Raw genomic sequence first — 25861 nt, 5'->3', positions numbered from 1 at the left:
TACATTCATTGCCCTCCTCATTCTCAAAACATTTGCTATCCACCCAAGCCCCTGGCATCAGGTCCTCATTTTTACCCCTCCCTCCCCACTCCCCCCTCCCTCTTGAACCCCTGATAATTTATAAATTATTTTGTCATATATTGCTCTGTCCCACGTGTCCCTTCCCCCATTTTTCTGTTGTATGTTCCCCAGGGAGGAGGTCAAATGCAGGTCCTTGAAATAGGTTCCCCCTTTCCAACCCACCCTCCCTATGCCCTCCCAGTATCGCCACTCACACCACTGGTCCTGAGGGGATCATCCACCCTGTCTTCCCTGTGTTTCCAGTTCCCATCTGTACCAGTGTACATCCTCTGGTCTAGTCAGGCTTGCAAGGTAGGATTCAGATCATGACAGTGTGTGTGTGTGTGGGGGGGGGGGGGCATTTAGGAACTAGAGGAAAGTTGTATTTTTGATCATTGCTACGTCGCACCCTGACTGTCTCGTCTCTTCCCTAAGACCCTTCTGTAAGGGGATGTCCAGTGGCCTACAAATGGGGTTTGGGTCTCCACTCCGCACTCCCCTGCTCATTCACTATGGTAAGATTTTTGTTCTGATGGTGCCTGATACCTGATCCCTTGACACCTTGTGATCACACAGATTGGTGTGCTTCTTCCATGTGGGCTTTGTTGCTTCTGAGCTAGATGGCCGCTTGTTTACCTTCAAGCCTTTAAGACCCCAGATGCTATCTCTTTTGATAGCCGGGCACCATCAGCTTTCTTCACATTTAGTTGTTCACCCACTTGGTCTTCAACAGTTGTATTGGGAAGGTGAGCATCATAGAATGCCAATTTATTAGAAGAAAGTATTCTTGCATTGAGGGAGTACTTGAGTGGCAGTCCAATGTCCCTCTGCTACCTTAATACTAACCTTATAAATATATGCACATAGATCTATTTCCCCATCCTCATGTATAGATATATTTGCATATGTACATATCTTTATCTAGACCTCAATAAATGCCCTCTGCCTCCCAGCTCTTTCCTCTATTTCCTTTGACTTCCCTCCTTTCCCACTACCATGCTCAGTCCCCACTAGGGTTTCAGCAATTCCTCTTAGTTACATTAGCCTTGATCATGCCCAACCGGGCATCACACATCCTTCTCACCACTGATTTGGATCGCTTGTTGTTTCCTTGTCCCTGGGTTTATTAACACCACTACCTTTACCCCCACCTCCCCGTCTCCCATGTCCCCACGGAACTATCGGTCCCGTTGATTTCTCCTCCAAATTGTTCATCCAGTCTATCTGTGGGGGAAGGCTCACAGCCATCCTCCCAGTTGCCAGCCTGTAGTGGACCCCACTCCCTGGTGTAAAAGATGATGGACGCCTGCAGACATCTATTTGGTTCCAGTAGGTGGGGTTTACACCCTACTGACAATGGTTCCTATGGAGATCTATGGAATAGGTCAAAATTAAGCCGCCATCCTAAACCTAGGATCTGCCCATCTTGTCACACGTATAACCCCAATCCCTCCCCTTCCTATTGCGTGTATGTCCCTAGACCACCACCCCTCATTACTGTATTACTTATAGGACAACCCCTTCCAGTGACGTGTGTCCTCACCTGTAATTAGGGGGATTGCATGTCCCCAGAGAATATAAAAGGGGCCTGGCCTAGCATTAAATCTCTCTCTCTCTCTCTCTCTCTCCCCCTCCACGTGGACCATCGAGTGGGGCAGAGGTGAGCGTGCTACCCTGAAACGTGTCTGACTCCCATTTATTTCAATACTTCTATCTCTCATGCTCTCTATAACTTTACTATGATCTTTACTTATTACTGCTGTACAATTACGCCTACTGGACCTGGAATGATGTGTTAGGGGCTGGCTTCCCCTGACACCTATCTTATTTACACAGACCTGCAGAGATAGTAACATGCACAAAAACAAGACAGAGTACAACTAAGCAACACTATTCAACAAAACAACAACAAACCAATGACAAAAACAAAACACAAGAAAGAAAAGCTTGTAGTTAATTCAAGGATTGTTGGCCTTTAGGAGTGTTTTCCAATCCAGTCTGTTGGAGCACCATGCCCTGGCCCCAAAGTCCCCTTCAGCATTCCCTGGGGACCTTGCCGCTCCATTCCCTTGCTGTTCGGTTGCACCCCCTTAGTGTTTTGCCTCGGTGTGGCAAGATCTGATCGGGTGCAATTCCCTCACTGTGTCTCCGGTGTTGTCCCCTGTAGGGCTATGGGTCAGTGAGGGACGTTGTGTCTTATAGTGGGGCCGGCCATGTGGTCCTCTCTGTGGACTGGCTGCTCTAATTGGGAACATCGACCTCCTGACCTGGTGGGCCATGATGTGCTCCACTCTCTCCTCCTCCCCCTTCATCTGCTCCCGTGTGCTCTGATCAGATATATCCCTCTTCCTGAGCTGTAGATTCAGTGCCATCCTTTGAAATAAATTCTTCTGAGGAGAGGGGGCGACTGTGATACTTGAAACTTCCCTCATAAAAGCCACTTTCCTCATAAAAGCCACTTGGTGTGTGAATTCTTTCTGCTTCTGCTGTGTAAATTATTTCAATGTTGCAAAGACCCAAGGTATACCATGACAGAAACCTAACACAAGTATTGTCTCTCATTGAGTCTCCGTGTGTGTGTGTGTGTGTGTGTGTGTTTCTTCCCCTCAGCCCTGACCCTCGCTCAGTTTGGCACAAGGTCACTGACCATCTGGGCAGGTCTGAACCTCTCCTGGCTCCCTCCCACCAGCATCCATGGGAAGTTGTGTTAGTCTAGAGAAACAAATTCATAAGTACACATATGTCTATAAGGGAGAGGTTTATATAAAAGAGGAATTGAACTTTGAGAAAACATCCTCACCCAGTCCAGTCTAAGTCCATAAGTCTGATATTAACCCATATGTCTGATACCAATCTATAAAGTCTTCAGACTCACGAAACACATGCAATGAAGCCAAATGCAGGACTATCACAAGCCAGTGGGTAGAAAGTCGTTGGGCCCAGTGGCGTTGTAAGTATCTCAGTGCTGGCAGGGGTCTCTCTGTGGCTTCTCTGGCTTCTGTGGTCTGGTTGTGTCCATGGCTTGTCTTCTGCAATGTCTCCCAGGGAGTAGCAGAGAAAGGTGTCTTCCGCCTCCACGGAGGAAGTACTGGCTTTCCCAGAAGTTCCAGGAGAAGGCCATGCCCACACAGAGGCCTCATTGGCTATGACCTAATGGACAAGCTAGACTCCACCCCTTCACTCTGAATACTCAAATCGACAATTATATAACTACCACAGAAGTGATCACAATGTGGAGAATGCTCTGAACTCATTGGTGCTGGAATTCTGGGGGGCGGGGGGCGGGGTGAGTGGGACTTCAAGGTGATACAAGCCTCTCTCCCTACCCCCAGTGTCCTGCACCTTTCCAGGTCCCAACCCCTGCCTTTGCCTGTCTGTGTCCTTAGCTACATCCTTTGCCTCCTCATATACCACCCCCCCCGCCCTCCCCACATCCGCCACCTCCCCACCTGCCAAACCCTGGGCACCCCCACCCCCTTTTGCATCAAACTAAAGATAACATCTGGACACAGCCTCTCTGGAAGATGAGGTAGTATATCCCCAGGGCAGGGAGCCATTAGGGATGGGGAGTATTGCATGGTGGGGTGGGAGGCAGCTCCTGAGGGAGCCTACCTCCCTCAACTGGAACCCTCAGTATCTGCCCTTCAAGGGCTCTCTGGAAAGCCCACCTTCCCCATACAGGGAATTCTCTTGTGTTTCTGGGTCCTGTCCTATCTGAGACAAAGCCCATGGCCTGCTCCTCTGGGACTCTCCCAGCCCATGTAAGGTGTAAGATGAGGCCGTGTCTAACACAGGGACCAGGAACCTTCTCCTGGGGGCCAAGTAGCAGAAGTTTAATGTGGGGTAGATTTTAAAAATACTATTTTATGTTTTGAGCGCTCAGTCTCCCAGCAATTCAGGCTCCTGGTCACCAGTTTCGGCACAAGTGGCTGAGTGACATTGGCTACCTTCTGGAACATGTGTGAGCAATTTGTATCCCTGCCCCCTGTTCCCACTCTGATCTCCCATGGATGAAGGAGCATGGGGTTTACAGGTGATTGTCCTCCTCTTTTAGTCCATTTGTTACTTAGCTACAAGGTGCCTTCAGGATCTTTTTTGGTTCAAGGTTTTGAAGAGAGCCTGAGGGCAATCATCCAGAGGGTCCTCACGGTCGGATGTCTCATGCAGCTCCCTCAGTCTATATTTGTTGGTTTCTAGGACACACTGATCTTTTCCCACATATCCATCCATTCTATGAAGGTACATCTATGCTGGTCTCTCTAGATCCACGGACCTCCTGGGCAAGTCTGCTGTGCTTCCCTGGGGAGTCCAGAGCCTTTCTACCAACTCTCCAATCATCGGAGTTTGGCAAAGCCATGCCTGAGATTCATTTCCGACTTCCCAGAAGGCACTGCTGTAAAGTGATCCTATGCTATACCCCAATCCCGCCCGTCCCATGTTACATCCCCACTCCCATTGTGCCTCGGCCTAACAGGTGACTCATAAGTCTGCGTGTGTGGGGGGGGGGAGGGAGGAGGGGTGGAAGGGAGGAGCCTCACACCTCCTTCAGTTTTGTTCTTCCTGTTGGTATGAAGTGAATCCTGAAGATCTTGATGGGAGGGACAGTTGACAAGTAAGTGTGTTTGGGAGTTGGGGAGTGGAGAAGGCCTGATGGGCTTGACTTGGTAGCCCCCTGGGGGACTCCCAAAGAGCCCTCCTTTGCCTCTGCCCCCTTGCAAGCACGGAGACACAAGATACCCTTAGGCAGTCTTTTATTCAGGAACGGGGTTGCTTCCCTTCGCAGATGCCTGCCTTCCCCACAGGTGGGGAACCCCTCTCCGGTGGGGCTTGGCCTCATCTGCCCCTCCCTACCCCCTTCCCAACTACACAGGCCAGTAAGGGGAAGGAGCACCCAGCACAGAGCCCACCTCCCCTCCACACGGGTGTTAAAGAGGGAGAGACACTAACCCAGACCCCCCACCCCCACCTCTACCTGTGGGCAGGCAAGTGTGCACAGGCCAGACAAGCAGAGCTATCTATAGAATTCCCCACCCACCTCCAGCACTGAGGTGCAGGGCAGGTGAGGGTCAGGCCTGGCGCACAGCTGGCAGGCTGCCCGCAGCTCACAGCTTGGCCTGTGCCCCAGGACTCTGTGGAGGCGGCACAGGTCCCCCAGCCTTTCCATTCCTGAGGACCCTGGCTGAGAGCATCCTGTACGGGGGACTAAAGACTGGGTAGGGGGAGATGGTAGGAGGGTTGTGGGCAAGCTGGAGCTACTCCCGGGGGCAGGCCTGGAGGGCATGGCCAGGGGACTGGGAAAGGCAAGGAACTCCTGGGAAGCCCCCAAGCTCCTGTGTCCTCTGGGAGAGCAGGCCGGTGGTGTCAAGGAAACTGGAGAAAGGGCGCAGGTCGCCAAGGGACCACTTTTCAGAGCAGTGGGCAGCCAGCTGAGGGTGCCACGGGGTAGCGCTGCCTGTGATGGGCTCTGTCAGGAATCTGGAGGAGTCCAGGGGCTGGCGTGGGGTGAGGCAGAGGTGGACCTGCCCAGGGCGCTGTGGCCTGTCACTTTGAGAAAGGCAGTCCGGAGCAGGTGTGAGGCTCAGGCTTCCCCAGCGGCCTGGCCTGAGTGGCGGACACTTCAGAAGATTCCAGGCAACAAAAGGGGAGGCAATAGCATCAGGCCGTGGAGGGGGCTCCTGACGCAATGAGATTTAATGGGCCTAACGGGCTTCCTCGGTGGCAGCGTCGCCCGGGTAGGTACGGTTTTAATTGGGCTATAGTTGATATTTATATCTGGCAAATTGATGTTTGGCATAGGGATTTTGGGGAGTGTAAATAATGGCTTTAGAGGGTTTTCAGTTCCTGCTCCAGTACCAGTGCCCGTCCCTCCAAGTCCTGAAAGTGAAGGTAGCAGCCCCATGAGATTCACCCTGGAGAGCGGCTCTTCATCGTCATAGGACTCATCGGAATTGATGTCTTCCATATTGGGGTCTTCTCTGTAAGGCTCATCCTGGTATGATTCTTCCACGCCTGGATTTCCCTTAATCATATCTTCTACTTTGGGCTTTTCTGGCCCTTTCTGATCATGTGAGTCTTTCTCTTCCACGCTCAGCTCGGCTGGATTCCGTCCTTCAGAGGCTGTCTCGGCAGCGGTCGGCTTTACCTGGCTTGGACTGGCTGTTTGGGGCACCGTGCAGTTGGGTCCTGCTGGCTGAGGAGCCTTCGCAGTAGGTTCTACTGTCATTGATACGGTGACACTGGGTACGGCCAGGTTGTTCCCCTCCACACTGAATCCTACTGGGATAAGTCCTCTGGCACCTGGTCCCAATGGAATGGGGGGGCCCTCCACACTCGATCCAAATGAGATGGGCCCTGTGGCACCAGGTCCCACCGGGGGGTTGATCCCCTCCACACTGGGAACTGCTGGGATGAGCCCTGTGACACCAGGTCTCATTGAAATGACGGTCTCCTCTGCACTCTGTTTCAATGGGTTTGGCATCCCTGGGTTGGACGCTGCTGGGCTCGGTTTCTCTGGCGCCTTAATAGATCCTTCTTCTGGGACATCTGAAACTGGGCAAGGAAGAGGCTTGGCCTCAGCCTGGAAACAGCCCTGCCTGATCTTCACCCACCTCCCCAGCCATGCAAGGAAAGCACCCAGCATTTGGGGAGCTGGCACCTCGGAGGATACATGCTCCCACTAAACCCATGCCATCTGAGCTGGGGACAGGGTGCTGCCATGCGTGAGCCAGGAGGATAGGGAGAGCAGACAGCACGCGCCTTACCTGGCAAGGAAGAGTGCAGGGCTAGGACGCGCCTACCCACAGCTTGAGCTGGGGCAGAGAGGGTGGAGGGGTGGGGCAGGGCCCTGGAGGAAGTGTGCCCCAGGTGAACAAGTGTGGCATGTTCCTGACTTGGATCATCTGGGGCTGGCAAAACTGAAGCCGAGACCTCACTGGGAGCAGCCCACTGGTGAGGGCCCATGGCCCCAGCCTTCTGGGCATGGAGGAGGGGCTGTGGAGTCCCTATCAGGGGCATCTTGGGGGTCAGCGATCTCTCTGGACTCTGAGAGGGAGCCCTTGTCCTGCCAGTGCCTTTGTCTTCTGACTTGGGGGAGGGGGCCTGAGTGGAGATGGGGAAGGTAACTGTCCTTTCAAACAAGGAAAGCAGACTGTGAGTGGCCCCAAAGGCAGGGACCTCAGTTGTTTCAGAAGGTGTGGCTTCCATTGCCATGGAGAGGGGACTTTTCATTGCTAAGGAAGAGGGCACCTCCTTTGCTGTGGAGGAGGGGAGATCTTTTGTTACCAAGGAAGATGGGGCCTCCATTTGTACAGCAGGCAATGTCTTGGTTGCCAGGGGCACCTGGCCCTCTGTTACCAAGAAGGATGGAGCCTCAGTTACTAGGGATGAGGGGGCACCCAGTGTACTAGAGCCCGAGGTTTCAGTTGCCAGGGAGGTCTGGGCCTCAGTCACCGGGCAAGGCAAATCCTGAGGCTCTTCGGGACCTCTGCTGGGTCCTGATAAGATAGACAAGGTCTAGCATTAGTGCTGAAGTGGGAGCCCATCCCTCTTAGCTACCTGCACACAAGGTGAGGCAGCCCTGTGCCCTGTGAGGACACACACACACTCGCACACTCTCTAACGAATATACCCGGGACTGCTAATAAAGACTTGGTTGTTATTGACATAGTTGTGCCTCCACTCACCATCCTCATCTAAGTCTTCCTCTCTCTCTGCTCGGGTTTCCACCTTCCAGGGCACTCTCCAGCTGGATGCCTACTCCTACTGCCCCATTGCATTGCTTCCTTGGTGCCTCAGGACCCAGACCACGCCCACCAGTCTAGCCACACCCATTACTACTGCAAACCACGCCCCCTAAAGCCAGCTCACTCTGGCCACGCCATGCTTCCGTGGAAGGGTGGAAATCCCATCCAGTTGAATAGTGGCCCCAACGTGGATACACACAGGGACTGGGAGCTTCAGTGGGGCCCGTCTACCAAGTGGGGCACAGCCCTGGGGAGTCAAGTTCCATTCGGCCTCTCCTCTGTCCCCACCCTCCCCATGACCCTCCTTCCACACCCTCCCTGGCCTGGTCCCCAACTTACCACAAAGGGACTGTTCACAGTGGTAGCCAGTGGGGCATGCTGAGCACGGTGGCCCCACCTCATAGAGCTTCTGCCCAACCACGTTCCCCCTGCAAGTGACAAGGGGGAGGGCGCTGGGGGAATGTGTCTGCTGCCCTTCTGCCCCCTACACACTCCTGGACCGGAGGCTTCCAGAAAAGCCCAGGCTCAGCTTCTCCTCTGCCACTGATGCCCTGGGCAACCCCGTGCTCCTTCGGGTCCTCAGTGAGAGCAGACCCTGCTTCCTTAGGCCCTGCACTCCTCAGCCCTCCCCATGGGCCTCCCCACCCCTACAGGCACACACCCTGCACCCCCCACCTCCCATCCCCAGGGCTCCCAGGCATAGCGCATTCTGGCATAGCACTCACGGGGGTGCATAGTTGCAAACCAGGAAATGGACATTGGCATCATCGACGTTCTTCAGCTTAGGACACAAATGAGAGCCACAGCCAATTTTTTCTGACTTGGCCCAGAGAACCTGAGGGAGGCAGATACACAAGTTTGGCCCTGCCTGAGTAGAACGATGCCGCCATCAAAACCTAACACTCTATAGTCTTGGGGACCTAGGTCCCTGGGGACACCAAAGTTCAGGAATAAACACTGAACAGGATCGGGGAGGAGAATTTAAACTTGCCAACACACCCACACACACCCCATCATCTACACCATCATGTCACTAGATCTGTCCCTCAGAAATTTCCTGTTTATGAATCTGATACCATCTCATGAAGTCTTCCTGTGAGCTAGCTCTTCCTGGGTCTGAAATGTTGAGTTGTACCCAAAGGGATGAGTTCAAGCATTGGATGTCATCCACAGGTCTAAAACTACAAGGGGCCAGGAAGACAGGAGGAAATGGACAGACACCGTATTTTGGAAGGGAACCCCCATCAGTGAAAGAATAACCAGGGGTGAGCTGTGTTTATTTCTAGGAGTGGGCTCCTAGCTTGCAGAAGGAGTCCTCCCTTCAATGTACAGTGTCAGCCGTCAACACCATCTCTGTCCATGGCCATGGGCTGAGAGCAGCAGCACCCTCTTTATACGTGAGTGGTCCCCAAAATCTCATGGGAAATGTGGCTGATGAAGAACACTGCGTGTATTTCCCTTCCTCCTCCTCCTCCTCCTCCTCTTCCTCTTCCTCCTCCTCCTCTTCCTCTCTTCTTTTGTTGCCACCAAAATACTCATACTAATGGTGTGTATAACATGTCTGAACAGGATCTAGTTTTAGGCAGTAAGAAAATGAAAACATCTCATTGAGAAAAGACCAATTGTGCTCAAATGGAAATGGGAACATCAAATGTGTGGGGACGGTCGGGTAGAAGCATGGGGACATCGTTGCTGCGTTATGAACAGTTGACAGGGACAGTGCTGCAGTTCCGCAGCAGTTTACAAATGATGAGCTTCTCTTGAGAAGGGACGAGGTGGTGGTACAGCTGATGCCCACAGTGGCAGGCCATCCCCACCAAGTTCCAAGGAGAAATGGGTCTTGCCCGCGTCCTAATTCAAGAGGACTGATGATGAGCAGAAGAAACAACAGCCCACACCACAGCCGTCTCGGCTCCACACTTCTGCAAAACCGATGCAGGCGTGCTGGACGGAAGCACTCTCTAGTCTGCGCCAAGATACGTGGACGCCAGCCAATCGACTGGAAGAGATCTCTCTCTCCAGAAAGACTCAACAAAACGCCCACGTTCGCAAGCACTAGGTGCTCACATCACACGCCAGCAAACTGGTGCTGAAGCTAATTCACAAATGGACACAGCGTTAAGACAGCCACAGACAGCGGGCAGACTCCGAAGGGAAGGTGGGATGAGGGTGATCGCTGATGACATCAGGTGGATGGATCTTGGCTGGAAGCCGAGTTTAATTGGCAATGAAACGGCATCCAATTGTGTGCATCACAACAAGCTATTGATAGAATTGTAAAGAATGGGGGTTTCAGCACACTGCGTTGTGCTCATGCAGAACCTGTACACAGAGCATGAGGCCGTTGTTTGAACCGAGACAGAATCTGCCTGGGCTCAGCCGGGAAAACTGTGTGTGCGTCGGGGTGGTATCCCTTTGCCACCGTTTCTTTCTCAACCTGTACGCGGTGCAAGTACTCGGCGAGCCCGGGCTACATGGAGAAGAACGCAGCATCAGCACTGAGGAAAAGGTCATTAGCAACCTCTTATATGCAGATGACACGAACTGTGTGCAGATGACACAAAGCAAGGAGGACTTGAAGTCCTTTCTGATGAAAATCCAAGACTGTGCTTCGCCATGGATGACAGCTCAATGTAAAGAAAACAAAAAATCATCACAGCTGGTCCAGTAGCCAGCATCATCGTGAACTTGGAAAAGATTGAATTTGTTGACGATGTGTTACTTGAATCTACAATGAATGCTATTGGAAGCAGCCGTCAGGAAATGACACAGTATGTTGGACTGGGCCCATCTGCTGCACAGGACTTCTGTAAAGTGTGGAAAGAGGACATTTTCCCCTCGGAGGACGTGGGAGTCCCAACAAGGGTGTTTTCACTCTCCTCGCACGCATGTGACAGTTGGACAGCAGGGAAGACCCCAGAAGAACCCTGCCTTTGAAGGACGGTGTTCGCCAAGCACCCTGGGAGCACCACAGACTGCCACGAGAACACACCAATCGGCCGTGGGCAAAGCCCGGTCCGAGAGCTACTTGGAAGTGACGATAGAGACACTTCATCTCAGGGACTCTGACACATTTTCAGGAGAGACTTTGCCCGGAGAAGGACACCGGGGATCAGCAGGCGCTCAGTAGAAAAGAGGAAGACCCTGGACCAGAGGGATTGCCAGTGACGGCAACAGCCGGTCGAGCACAACCGCCATTGTGAGTGTGGGGGCTGACTGAGCTGTGTTTCCTGGTGTTATGCATTGGGTCACCTGGAGTCAGAGCTAAGTTGGCCGCACCTCACAACAACAACAACACTTCTGAGAGCAGAGGTTTCAGTGGGAATTTTGAAACCAGTAGAATCAGGGCCGGCAGTATTTCTTGGAAGAACTGTCGCAGGAGAGGAAGCACATCTTCAGCAGTTCGTTGTTGAAGGCAGGGCACAAGCTACACACTGTTGCCAAGAGATGGAAGGGGCAAAGTGAAAACCAAACAAACCAGTCTAAAGAAAAGTCATGGCAACCATTTGGGGGGGGGTGTTGGGGGGTATACTGAAAGCATTATTTTAAACCAATCATTTTTTCAGGAGGCTTACAGATCTTATAACAATCCATAATGCAATTGTGTTATGTTACATATATTACCATTACCCTTTCCAAAAGCATTTTCTTTCTATTTGAGTCAGTGGCATCAGCTCCTCTTCTTTCCTCTCTTCCCGCCCTGCTCCTGCTGCCTTATGAATCCTTGATCAATGATATATGATTATTGATATTTTTTATCTTCCATAGTAGTTGGCTCCCTTCATCCACATTTCTATTCTTAGACCCTTGGGGGCAGGTGGGTTATATATCCAATCCTGTTATCAGTTCCTCTCAGGCATTTTTTTAGGAATTGTTGGTGGCACTGTGATTAGGCATTGGGCTTCAAACCACAAGGTCAGTGGTTCACACCCACCAACTGCTCAACGAAGGAAACCAAGAACTATTACAAAATATCAATAACAGTTTTTCATGTTAAATTTTTTTCCAAATAGAAATAAATGTTTAGAAATGATGATGACAACATATGTACAAATATACTTGATATAATTGATGTATGGAATGTTATCAGAGCCAATAACATGATTAAAACTTTTTTTTGATAGTTTCAGAGGTAGGAAAGGAAGAGAGGAAGGGAAGTCATGGGTTAGAAGGTAGACAAGTGTTAATTTAGGGGAAAGGAAAGGCAATATATAATAATAATAATTATACACCTTGCCTTCCATCGAGTCCATGCTGGCTCATAATGACCCTCATAGGACAGGCTAGAAGTGCTGCCCCTGTGAGTTTTGGCGACTGGAATAGTTACTAGAGTAGAGAGCCCACCCTTCTCCCTGTGGTAGTTCCATTATCTGTTGTCCATTGGAGACTTAAGAGTGAAGGGGTGGAGTTCAGCCTGTCAATCATGTCACAGCTTGATGACCTCATGTGGAGGCTCTAAGGAGATAAATAGCTTGCTGTAGGCAGGACACACGCTAACTTCCTGAGAGACATTGCTGTTGATAAGACACATGGAGCTACACCGATGAAGCCCTGGAGTTGGAGGAGCCACATGGAGACCCCTGCCAGCGCTGAGATGCATCTACTGCCACTGGATCCACAAGACTTTCCACCCACTGGCCTGTGATCTTCCTGCACTTGGTGTCATTGCTTAGCTGCATGAGTCTAAAGAGGAATTTATGGACTAGTATCGACATATGGGTTAATAGCAGACGTATGGACAAGATCTGCACCGGGCTGGGATGTTTTCTTAATGTACAATTGCTCTTTGATATAAAACTCTCTCTCAACACACACATGAGTGTCTCTGGATTTGTTTCTCTAGTGCACCCGGACTAACACACTCGGCCAGAATTACTGGTGGCTTCAAACTGCTGACCATGCAGATTGCAGCCCAATGCATAACCTCTGTGCCACCAGGGCTCCAGGAGGAAGAGAGGAGCAAACCATGATGGAGGTGGCGGAACACAGTGGGAAACTGACAAGCATTCAAGGCAATCAAAGGCAAAAATGTTAGGTACATAACCCTGCAATAGCGGTCATCTCTGAGTGGAGGCCTGAAGAGACATGCAGACGGAACAGGTGTGGGAGGGAGAGTGGGAGTGTACCCAGAGCTGTATGTGGGTAGGGCAGAGGGTTATCTGCATGTGTATATTTGCCAGCATACATATTTGCAGCAAACATATCCATGAATATGGTGGCGCATACAGAGAACAAAGCATTGAAAACTTCTTAGGCGTAACTAAACACCTTGAAGGATGAGTTACTAGTCCTGAGGCCTCAGGACCATCCTGGAGGACCATCAAGGTCAATTGGCATAAAGACCATTCTATATCCTACTTTATGATTAGCGACTTGGGTCTTACCAGCTCATGGACAGGTGTGGGGTAGCCAGCCCCCCCCCCCCAAATACCTAATCACGGGTTCAGTAAGCGCAATTGTACAGTTAAGAAATATAAAATTATAGTAAAGTCATAGAGAAATCAGAGAGACGGGAGAGAGAGAGTAAAATTAAAAGGTCAGACATTTTATGGTAACATGCTCACCTTAGCCCTGTTGGTGGTCCACGTGAGGATGTGGAAGGTGGGAATTGCAGGAGCGAGCAGAGGGCGGGAGTGCGATGTATTGCTAACCAAGGCTTATATATCTTTGGGGGCCTGCATGCCTCCTAATTACAGGTGAAGACATACATTACATGAAGTGGTTGTACAATAGGCATAAGCTAACAGGAAGGGGATCAGCTAGGGGAGTAAACATAATAGGAAGGGGAGGGACTACAGGTATACGTGTGACAAGAGTGGACTCTAGATTTATGATAGCTGCCTAACCTTGGTCCCCCTTGAGCGGACTTGGCCTTCCTGGGTTCTGCTTCAGGGAAGCAATCTACTGTACTTATCACAAGGGAGTGGGCCCAACTTAGGTTGGGACAAACTATATAGTCTGATTGCTCTAGATGCTAATAAATCCTTAGGGAGAATAACCTCTGATCTACTTTCATTGAACTTCAAGTGCATAGTCATTTACCATGTGTAGCAAGCAAAGTTTGGCATATATTTGGCGGAAACAACTGGGGAGAAATCTTTGTTTCCCCCAGACCGGCAGCTAAGGTGCAATGACTGATCACTTTCTGTCCAGGGGAAAAAAGCTTGAGGAAGGTGAAAAGACATATTTAAATGACCGACGCAATCATCAGCCTCCACAACTCTGAAACCAGAACCGGATGGTCCTCAGCCACCACTACCAACAGCTCTGGAAGGGATCGCGTGAGAAAGTCCTGGACACACTGGGAGACAGTGTGGACCCAAACTCAATTTACAAAAAGCCAGAGAGAGGCTGCTGGGAGCCTCAACACTGAGGTCTTTAGTTCCCCTTCGGATCAAGAGCTGAATCCCCCAGGTTAGAATAATCAACTATTTAAGACAGAAAAGACAGCATTCACCCAAGGACACGGTCAGAGTGTAGGAAAGACAATTGGAAACAAGAAGGGCAATAAGTGATGGGTGACTGATCTTGGCACGAGGAACTCCATTTTGAATCCAACACCTCCATCTTAGCTCTCAGACTCACCCCTTGCTGCCCTCCCCTCCTTCAGTGAACACCCTTCTCGGAATAATGACTGTGGTGAGCACGGAATGTACCCAGAACACCAGGTGCCCCAGGCAGCCCGCCAGCTGCACCTGCTAACAACAGGAACCCCCCACCCCTCTGCCTTCTCTCTAGCATATAAAAATTTCGCCTCGGCACCTGTACGGCGCGGCTTCAATAGCTCAATACCCTGAGTTGCTGAACCCGCCACAAGCTTCTCAATAAAGCCTGCTTCTAAAACTTTGCCAATTGGATCTTTGGTTCTGTTTCACGCCCCAATAAACCTTACAATGGGGTGTTGTGAGGATTGCAAGGGCTGTGTTGAAGCCCAATGTGTATGAATTGTTGAACGTACACTGCTGAACTGCACTGTAAACCTTCACCTACTTCACCAGAAGATTTTTTAACAAAAGAAAACAAATATTCACCAGAGAGTCTATTTATCACAACAATGCTGCTCATCTGCTCATGGACATTTGGGTAGTTTTTACCTTTGGGGATCATGAGGTTGAACTTGAACTATTTGAGCAACTACTTGTGAGGGATTCAACTGTCTACTCCCAAATGTGTGCTGGAACCCTAACCTCCTTGTCTGAGGCTGTAATCCTAGGTGGGAATAGGGTTCTCTTTGTTATGTCAATGAGTTCTGATCAGTCCCAGGTGTGTTCTCAACCTGTCACTCTCCAGTGACATAAAGGACAGCAGAGACAGGGAGCAAGCAAGCAGACCCTGGGGGAAGAATTCAGACACTGAAGTTGAAGACAGACTGATGTCCAAGGAAGTCCAAAGACTGCCCAGTAAAGAAGCTGAAATAAAGACGTTCCCTAGGGCCAGTGCCCTGAACCCAGACATCTGGTCACCAACTAACCTGTGAAAAAACAAGGGTCTGCTCAGCAAAGTCACCCATTGGTGTTAGTTCCCTTACAGAAGTATTAAAGAACATGGGTGTTCAGGTGAGATTGTTTGGGATGGCTCTTCTATCCAGTCTCTGTAGCTGGGTGGAGCATGCAAGTAAGGGGTAGCGGACTCCCACTGGGAGACAGACCGGGTTTGCCATTCTGCTGGGTCTAAAAGTGAGCCATCTCAGAAGCAGAACAAGAACCTCCAGAAAGAACCACCAGCAGCAGAGCCCTTCCCCAGCTGGCAGAGGCACCAGAGCCTGTGTAGCACCCGGAGCAGCAGACTGAGCCAAAAGTTTGTTGATGTCTCCAGTGTTTTTCGATTTTGCTTATCTGCACTCTGGCCTTATTATTTCCGTCTGTTACCTCTGGGTCTGACTTGCTGCTCTTTTCCTAGTTCCTGAAGTTGTAACCTTAGGGGGTTGGTCTGAGGCTTGTTTCGTGTAGGGCTTTCCTGTGATAAGCTGCTGCTCTCAGGAGTCTTGGTGGTGCAGTCAGGAGCTTAGCTGCTACCTGGACGATTCACAGGTAGAACCCCTGAGCCACTCTGCGAGAGAACGCTGGGACAACCTGCTGCCACGAAGGTTCTCAGCCTCGGAAACCCTAGCGGAGATGCTCTTCCATCCTATAGGGTCACTAGGAACAGACTATGGGCAAGGGGGTGGGCTTTGCATTCCTCTCACTGCATCCATTAACTTGGGCATGTTGTGTTTCATTTTCATTTTCCTCAAGGTATCTCATGAATGTCCTTTTCGATGTATTCTTTGACCCATTGCTCGTGGGATATATTTATACATATTTATGACATTTCCATTTTCCTTACTAAGTGGTTTTATTTATTAATCTGTTAGTGATTTGTGATTTGGGTTCACCTGATTAAAAAAAACTGGGTTGGATTCAATGTTTTAAATTAACTGAGCCTTTTTGTGGCTGCTAACCACGAGGTGAGCAGTTAGAAACGAAGAGTGGCTCCTCAGGAGAAGGACAAGGTTTTCGACGTCCACAAAGAGCATCACTGAGGGATGTGCACAGGCTTGCTGTCAGACAGACAGCTCTGTAAAGTCTGTTATGGCAGATTTCTTTAGGTTAAAATGTGACACCTTACCATTGAATTTCTTTTTGACCCATGTTAAAGCTATTTCAGTTTTTAATATTTTCTGCTTTCTTTTTAATTGAGGTTTCTCTATGGATTGTTAGTCAGTGTTGTTGGCTTTGTTTATTTGCTTCCTGTTGGCGTTTCGTATGATTCTCTGTAGACTTATAGACAGTAATTGGATTGACAAATGCCTATGGACATGGCCTGGAAGGATGGGGGCTAACAACTGCAAGTATGAGGAAAAATTTTCTAAATTGATTGTGGTGATGTTTGCACAAATCATCTTAATATGACAGAATGATTGAATGGTGTGATATATATCTATGCCAATAAAACTATTTTTAAAAACACAAGCCATCAAAAAGAGAAAACCTGTTGGAGAAAAATTGAGAATGCTCACTCACTGTAAAGAATGTAACCAATGTCACGAATGAACAACACCTCTAGAAATTATTCAATAAGAAAAATAATAATTTATAAATTATCAATGGTTCCTGACAGAGGGAGGGAGAGGGTAAAAGAGGAGCTGATATGAAGGGCTCAAGTAGAAAGAAAATATTTTGAGAATGATGATGGCAACAAATGTACAAATGTCCTTGACACATGGATGGATGTATGGATTATGATAAGAGTTGTACGAGCCCCCAATAAAATGATTTAAAACAAAACAAAAATCAAACCATCTATAATTTAAAGGCATCAAGATTCTATTAAAAAATAAACAAAGTATTGAATGGGAATCTAAACTACTGTGTAAACCTCCATTGAAAACACAATGAATAGATTTTTAAAAAATTACAGTCTTGGAAATGCAAAGGTGCAGTCCTAACCTATCCTATTGGGTCACTATGAATTGAATAGACTCAGTGGAAAAGAGTGAGAAATACTTGTTTTGTGAGTTAACATATATGATGTATCCTAGGAAATGTCAGCAGAAGAAAATGAGGCTTCCACTCCTGTAAAAATTACAGCCTTGGGAAATCACAGGGGAAGGTCTACACTGTCCTTTGGGGTTGCTGTGAGTTAGAATCCACTTGATAGCAGTAACAGTGAGTGAGAATGTTCCATTTGCACTTCAGAAGAATTTGTGTTCTGTAGTTATTGTTGGATAGTGTTTCTGTCTATGTCTGTTAAATCTATTGGCTAATAGTGTTATTCAAATCTTTCCATTTCCTTATTGATCTGATTGTGCCACTATTAAAAGTCAGGTATTGCTAAGTCTCCATGTATTGTTGTGAAACTAGTTTGCTCTTCAATTCTATTCCTTGATGATGCATCTATATCAGGGCTCTGTTGTTAGGGAAAGGAGCCGTGTTGGCACAGGGGTGAAGCATTGGACTGTGAGCTTCATCAGCAATTGAAATCCACCATCTACTCTGAGGGAGAAAGCTGATGCGGAAGAATGGCTGTCTCAGAAACTCTAAGGAGCAGTTCTGTCTTGTAAAGTCATCATTAGTAAGAATCATCTTCATGCCAGAGGGTTTGAATTTTGGTTTATTTTTTAGGGATGCTGAACGCAAGCTTTTATTAATACACATTCTTATTTTTGTCTGGTATTCTGTTTCATTTACTTCGTCTGATGAGAATATATCCACCCCAGTGCTCTTTTAGCTATTTAGGCAGGATGTCATTTTTCATCCTTTCACTTTCAAAATCTTTATGCCTTTGCCTCTAAAAAGAAAGAGTCTTTCTTTCTTTCTTTCTTTCTTTCTTTCTTTCTTTCTTTCTTTCTTTCTTTCTTTCTTTCTTTCTTATAAACACTCTTTCATTGGGGGCTCATACAACCCTTATCACAATCAATAAATACATCTATTGTGTCAAGCACATGTGTACATTTGTTGCCATCATCATACTCGAAGCATTTTCTTTCTACTTGACTCCTTAGTATCATCTCCTCATTTTTCCCTTCCTCCCCCATGAACCCTTCATAATTTATAAATTATTATTTTTGTCATGTCTTACACTGTTCAACATCTCCATTCACCCACTTTTCTGTTGACTGCCCCGTAGGGAGGTGGTTTTATATAGATCCTTGTGATTGGTTCCCCCTTTCTATCATACCTTCCCCTTAGTCTCTCGGTATCACTACTCTCCTTATTGGTTCTGAGGGGTTTATCCGCCCTGGATTCCCTGTGTTTCCAGTTCTTATCTGTACCAGTGTACAGCCTCTGGTCTAGCCAGATTTGTAAGGTAGAATTGGGGTCATGATAGTGGGCAGAGGCTGAAGGAGGAAGCATTAAAGAACTAGAAGAAAGGCTGAGGGAAATAAAAAAGAAAAAGAAGTAGAGGAAAGTTGCATGTTTCCTTGGTACCCTGACTGGCTCTTCTCCCACCAACCGTTCTGTAAGGGGATTTCCAGTTGCCTACAGATGGGCTTTGGGTCTCGCCTCTACACTCCCACTCATTCACAATGATATGATTTTTTGTTCTTTGACACCTGATACCTGATCTAAAGGGAGTTTCTTGTAGACAGTACATACACTAGTCCTTTTTAAGAAATCCAATGAGCCAAACTCTGCTTCTTAAAACAACTAAAGGCATTTATGGGGAATTACAAAGTGGTGAGATTTACTTCTGCCATTTAACTATGTCTTCCTTGATGCCTAACGTTTCTTGATGTCCCTATTTCTGTGCTTAAAAAAATCCTTCAGTTGAATTTTTATAGTATGTCATTTTGATCTCTTATTTCTTTTTGGAAACATACCTTTAAGGATTTTCTTAGTGGCTACCTTTGGATTATGATTAATGCCTTTATATGCCTACCTTGAACAATACCAACTTAGGTACAATGAAACACACAGTTCCTCAATCTTTATATGCTTTCTCTTAAATTTTATGAATTTACCCTGTAAATCACAAACCCCAAAAGTAACTTCCTACTCTTGAGTGGATTGCAACTCACAGTAACTCTATAGGACAGGGTAGAACTGCCCCTTTGTGTTTCTGAGACTGTAACTGTTACTGGAAGAGAAAGCCTCATCTTTCTTCTGAGGAGCTCCTGGTAGTTTCAAACTGCTGACCTTTTAGTTAACAGCCCAACGTGTAAACACTATGCTGCCAGGACTCCTTTTAAATAATATAGGAGTGACAAAAAGGAGTTGTCATCCAAAAGTACAATATCACTGGTTGTTATATTTACCATTGCCCCTGTGGTTCAGCCCAGGCTATGACCCCATGCTCAGCCATAGCCCCAGCCCTGGCAAACTCACCAAGTCCTGTCATTGAGCTCCCTGGCCCAAGCCCCATTCTAGCCCTCATGGCTCCATCCAGGCCCTTCCCAGCCCGATTCACCTGGATGTAGTGGTCACACATCTCTTCAGGTTTGCAAACACCTGTGGTGAAGTTGTAGAAATTTTGCTCCTGCTGCCACTCTTTTACAGCCTTCTGTACATCAAATGTCTTGCCCGAGGCAGCAAACAGGTTCTCGCCTAGCTTCCAACGCTTAGGATTGTGGGCCCATATGCACTTCTTAGCGTAGCCCATTGCGATGTTGGCCAGTGTCTCATCCCACCTCTACAGGGTGCAGGTTGGAGACGACCGTGTGGTGGAGAAAGAGAGAGGTTAGTAACAGAAAGTGAGGATACCTATCAAGGTATCGTGAAGCTTCTAGACACTGGAGATCCCTAACTAGAGGGATGAGTCCTGCAGAAGGGAAGAGGGGGAGCCCTGCCGAGCACCCTTCTTTTCTCAGTAGGGTGTACTCACCATCTTCAACATGTTGGAGGCTGGAGGGTTGGTTTGGCTTCGGTACTTGTTGTGAGCATCCACCAACAAATCTTTCTCTTCTTTGGTGAGGGCACCAGCAGGGCCTGAAGTGGCCAGCAGCAGCAGCAACAAGGGCAGCCCCAGGAGCAGCGGGAGGTGGTGGAAGCTGTGCATGGTGGCTGGTCCTCCCTGCCTCTCCTGTCCAGGGATCTGGCAGCTGGATTTAAAATCCTTCCTGAATAAGCCCTACCCTGCTTGGGGTAGGGCAGGAGGAACTGTGTGTGGAGGCTCGGCCTGGTTCGCACTGTGTCTTGGGGAGGGCTGGGTGCCTTGGGTCCTGACCAGCATTCATCGCCCCTTGGATAGCCTTGGAGCAAGCCTCCTTTCTCTCAGGGCTCACGCAAAGAGCTGTGTGAGTGGTGTCATCCCTTCCAAGTGGCTGAGAGGTTCTTCAGGGGCCAAATCACAGACCACCACCTCCGGAGAACAATGGGGAGTTGCACGCAGACCACAGCACTGGCTTCTGAGGACAGAGAAGGGGGAGGAAAGCACATGGGCCCTGCCACCAGGGGAACCTGGAGGTGGCTTGTGGGAAGAAGAAGAAAAAGAAGAAGAAGGAGGAGGATGAGGAGGAGGAGGAGGAAGAGGAGAAGATCAGTTTGGTGGAAGGTTGGGCTCAGCCTACATCTAAATCCCACTTTCAGCCCTTGCCAACTGTGGGTCTAGCAACTTCCTCAGATAGGATCAGTGACCAGACTAGAACTTCCCTCACATAAAATAAAGCAAACCAAAGCCTCACTGCCATCGACTTAATACTGACTCATGAGCACCCTGCAGGACAGAGTAGAATGGCTCCAGTGGGTTTGGGGCTGTAAATTGTAACAGGAGCAGACAGCTCCATCTTTCTCCCTCAGAGCAGGGCGGGCTTCAAACTGCTCACCTTATGGTTGACAACCCAAAACATAACACACTCGGCCACACGGGCCCCCCGAGAACCTGCCCCACAGGTTATTGTTTAACATCAAGTGGGTTCTGATTCATGGTGCCCTGAGTGTGGGGAGTAGACTTAATCCACAAGGTTCTCAAGCCGTCGCCAGGGCCCATCTCCTGAGGCAGCTCTGGGTGAGTTCAAACTGTCAACCTTTTAGCTAGCCCCTGTGCAAGCTAAGGCCTGCTGATCTGCTTCCTTTAACAATCCAGCCAAGAAGCTCCTACAGAGCAGTTGAACTCTGTGACTCCTGGGGTCACCATGAGGCAGAGTAACTTGACACAAGAGGAGGAGTGCACAGCACCCAATGTGACACCAACTCGGCACCCAGCACTGTGTAGCCTGCAGCAGCTGCCCTCAGGATGAGTGCTGGCTGGTTGCTGCTTGGTTGGGGGGGGGGGGCAGCACCCTTGTTTGTGGGAGGAGGGGCCAAGGTGTTCCACCTCTAGTTGCATTCTGAAATGGGACATTTTCAGCTTCCGGGTGAGTCCCTGGTGAGTGGCCCCACGTAAGTTGCTCATTTGGAGATGGAATGTTCAGGCCCTTGTCACTCTCAGTATGTAGAGAGGATAACACAAAAGCAAGCCACTGCGTGGATCCTGACTCATAGCGACCAACTCTATCGTGGCTGGCACAGGGGGCTCACAGTGGACCACTAAAGATTGGAAAGCCCCCAGGCTTTACAGAAGAGTCTGGGAAACCCTCAGGGGCAGCTCTACCCCCTGTCCTATGAAGTCACTGTGTCAGAATCCACTGGGTGGCAGAGAGTTGAAGTTGTGGGACCTTGTGGTGAGCAGCCAAGTGCTTAATCTGCCGCACTACCAGGGCCCCTTTGAACAGTGCTTATCCCTCAGTAAATGCTCATTGCGTGGGCCGGTGTTCATCTAGCCATGATCTTCAGTATTACAGGTGGAAGTTTGCAAGTCCTGTGTTGTTGACAAGAAAGAAAAACAAACAAACAACCCCCACCCCCACCCCAGCAGTTCTGGCTCATCCTCAGGGAGGGGTCCCCCAGCTGGAATGGGAGCAGCGCGCACTCAGCCCCCGCACCCCCAGGGCCAGGACAGTGGTGCCTGTGGACCGGCTGCGGAGGCCTCCTGCAGGGGAGCATTTAGGGGACACTGGAGGGGAGCCTGGGCAGAGAAGGAAGAAAAGGAGCCAGAGGGCTTTGGGACCAAGGACATGGGAGGACAATAGCTGCTGGCCAGCAGGGAGCAAGCTGCGCCTGCGCGGGAGCCACTCGCCCCGCCCCTCGCTGAGCCTTTCTGGCTCTGGGATCCCATTCAGACCTCATGACAACCCACTGAGGCGTCACAGAGGCGGCACCCCATGTCCCCAATGTCGCCCAGCTAGTAAGAGGCAGAGCTGAGAATCCCAGCTCTTCTCAGACACGTGCTATGTGGCAGACACTGTGTGAAGCACTTTCCTGGCGGACTTGCTGACACCTCCCCGGGGGCGGGGGGCGGGGGGAGTCCCTGGGCCCTCTCAGAGGTTAACGCCTGCAGCTGCTGACAGAAAGGTCGAAGGTTTGCGTCCACCCAGAGGCATGTGGGAAGCAAGCCACGGGCATGTCTGGCCAGACAACTCGCCGTTGTACACCCCAGGGGCACCGCTCCCTTTTGACAGGCTGTCCCCATCGATTCCGTGCCCAGTGGGTTTGGTGGACAAGCGGGCGTCTCACATTCTTAATCAGACAGGTGAAGGTGCCTAGGCCCACACAGAGAAAAACCTGTGACCTCCAGCCATTCCACCCTGCTGTAGAGTCTCGCTGCGCTCCACGCAGTTTGCCTAGCTGTCACCCACAGAGAAACAGGCCACTGGGCCTTCTGTGCTGCCCCTGGGGGCTCAGATCATCAGCCTTTGCGGCAGCAGCCAAGCAAACTGGATTGCTACCAGATACAATTAAAAAAAATTTTTTAAAGAAGCTCAGGCACAGTGGGATGAAAGACCTGTCAAGACCACAGAGCTACTAAGTGGCAGAGCTGGGTTTGACCTCAGGCAGCTTTGCTCCAGAGAAGAGCTCCCCTCTCTGGTTGGAGAAGTCACATGGGGCCTCAGGGAGGCTCAGGGAGGGAGGGAGTCTGGGCCATTTGGGCTGGGGAGAGGGAGCCCAGGGACAAGGCAAAGGCAGGCGCAGGCCTCCAGGTCTGTGTCTCAGCCTGCTCTATCCCACCATCTCCCCTAGTCATACTTCCTCTTCCAAGTCCCGTCCCTCCCCATGGGTCCTAGTTATTGGTCCCCTCTTTGGGGTAGCCTGAAGAATTCTGTCAGGAGAAAATAAACGATAACCGAGGGCATTGGGGTCTGCAGTCAGAATGGGAAAGGGGACCCCAAACTGTGCTAAAATGGACTCAGTCAACTGCCAAGTCTAGATGTGTGGGTGTTAGTCTTACAGACAACGCTGACTCACTCACCTGTGTAGCCCGGTTTGTTCTTTGTCAGAATTTAAGGGTCAGGGTCTGGCCAGATAGCTGCTGGGCTGCTTTCTCTGTTCTCATGGAATCCAAAGGCCACCACCCAACAGCTTGATGGTGTCACAATAGTGATGTCACCAAGGTATGTTCTTGATGTCCTGTCACAAGGGACATTGCACCAGGGGCACAGAAGAGGGTTACAAATGTCAATGTAGCAACTCAAAGGGCAGGCCCGTGTCTTCTCTTAGGATAGAAGGGAGTCTGTCCAAGTCGCTGGACTACCTGGTTCTGAGTCAGGGCCTCCCAGAGGAGAACGTGGCAGCCCTCTAGCCCCTCAGCCTCACATGGGCACCCCCTGTGTGCCTCTCACCCTGCACCCAGGCTGCCCCTCAGAGAGCTGTGCTCTTGGCTTTTTCAGATCTCCTTCTCAGGCAGCTGCTCCCATCCGGTCTCTCCCTTTCTCTTCTGCCCTCCTGAGAGCAAGTGAAATGTAGCTAGAATAGGGATAATGCCAGGGGATGGGTGCGGGGTGTGTGCGCTGTTCTTCCCCAAATGCCTGCACTGGTGGAAATCGCCTGGCAGGACCACATGGAGGGGCTGCAAGGAAATTAGGCATTCGTCGGAAATCTATGGGAAGACACCCAGTCACAGAAAATGTGAAATCACACAAGTGATGCCAGTAAGGTCAGCCAATACCCTCAACCAAGCCGCCGCAGCCAGTGGGGTGGGATTAGGAGGGGATAAAGGCAGGACCCGCAGGTCTGCATGGTCTCCTGGCCTCTGGGGATTCCTGCTCTCGGTTTTGCAGGAGCAGTTTGCAACTTCCCTTCCAGCATTGTTTGCACGTGGTTGTTCGAGTTAAGTTGTGGACTCCCGCACTGTTCCGGCAGCCTTTACGCTTTCCAGAATTAGCGTCTTCCTTTTGGCTACTGTGAAACCTGGACCTTTCCTTTCCCTTATTAAAGTCACACGGGTTACAAAAGTGCTTTTGCCGCATGAGCTCCCTCAGTGCTGTGAAGCAAGAAAAGAGGTGCGCCACTGCAGAGACCGAACAGATTGGGTGCTGTTTGTGAGAGGTCGGCTTCCGCCACCAAGGTGCACCAAGTGGGCAGTTTTGTAATTGAGTGAATTAAAGAGACATCCAAGAAGACAAAACATGCAAGGGCTCTGCCAGAACTTTGAGAACCAGGTCTGCAGAGAGAGAAAGAGAGAGAGAGTGGGCTGTGCCCTAACCCCTAAGGTCTCTCAGTTCAATGGAGGAGTAACAACCCCAGTGTGGGGGCAGGTAAGAGGGAGTGACTGGCCCCTGAGCAGGGAGAACATGTGCAGCATGTCTGCTCCTATAGACACAGCTGCCGGCTAGACCGCAGCCAGCCCTGTGCTTGTGAGAGGGCACTTTAAGGCAGCACCCTTATGGGAGGACATTGTGCGCATCCATGTTAATTAGGAAATGTGATTGCGACTCATCACTAACTCACAAGTGTGGAGGCCTACCTCCACCCCAGAATCCTGGCTGCAATGCTTCTTGAAACATGAAAATAAAGAATTCATCCACATACACTCTCTTCCCATTCCTCAGTTTCCCACATTCTCCCCTTTTGTTTTATGTATAAAAACCAAAAGAGCCATGGATGCTACATGGTTTTCTTTCATGCACCTTAACTTTCTATAGAAGCAGCATGTGATTGCAAGAACAAAATTGTGACGAAGAGGAACACAGTTAGGCTAGAACTGAAGCTGTGCCAAATGCGCTGAACACAGGCACGTGCGTCAAGCCTCTCCAACCATCTGCCAATTGTTTAATCCCATCAGAGCCAGGGGATGACTTTAACCCATCCTTAAACGTATTGAAAGTTTCCTTTTTAGCTGAATAGCACCTCAAGCAAAGTTTCCCTTCGCCCCCTGCAAATGACTTCTAATTAAAGCCCAATTATGGAAAGTTGCATTGTACAAATAAGGGGCTACACACAAATTTGTACTGTTCCAGTCCAGGTTGACCATAAATTAATGTCATCTTGGTCTTTCACCAAATGAACAGTCTGCTGTACTCATCCAGTCGCGTTTGCGTAAACTGTCCAGTTATGATTGAGTCCCAGGGTGTCTCTTGGCAGCATCGGCAATGGCGGGGTGATTGGGGGTGTCAGCAGGCAGCGATTGTCATGCTCAGGAATCTGCGGGTCCTTTGGATGTTTTGGATAACCTCAGCAACAGCTGTCTTTTCAAGTCTCATGCCCCACTGTCAGCTGGCTTCTCCTTCCTGCACCATGCTGGCTCAAGAGAACCCCACCCATCTCCTCTGCCTGTGAAAACACAAACACACAGCCCCTCTCTTTGGGCTGTTAGCTATACGGAAA

At 49.7% G+C, this 25861-nt stretch overlaps 1 protein-coding gene across 1 annotated transcript; it reads right to left on the bottom strand.

The window, feature by feature from the left end:
* Positions 1–5162: 5162 nt before the first annotated feature.
* On the bottom strand, positions 5163–20279 carry LOC142452519 (peptidase inhibitor 16-like). The gene is made up of 6 exons (XM_075553800.1): positions 20106–20279; positions 19692–19913; positions 8528–8637; positions 8142–8230; positions 6822–7553; positions 5163–5269 (listed from the first exon to the last, which is right to left on the bottom strand). Exons 1-6 carry the CDS (start codon positions 20277–20279, stop codon positions 5163–5165), a joined length of 1434 nt encoding a protein of 477 aa, XP_075409915.1.
* Positions 20280–25861: the final 5582 nt, after the last annotated feature.

This window comes from Tenrec ecaudatus, chromosome 7 (genome assembly GCF_050624435.1).
Source record: "Tenrec ecaudatus isolate mTenEca1 chromosome 7, mTenEca1.hap1, whole genome shotgun sequence".
Lineage (NCBI taxonomy): Eukaryota > Metazoa > Chordata > Mammalia > Afrosoricida > Tenrecidae > Tenrec > Tenrec ecaudatus.
Note: the sequence above shows the minus strand (reverse complement) of the source record. Positions and strands in the feature narration are given on the sequence as shown.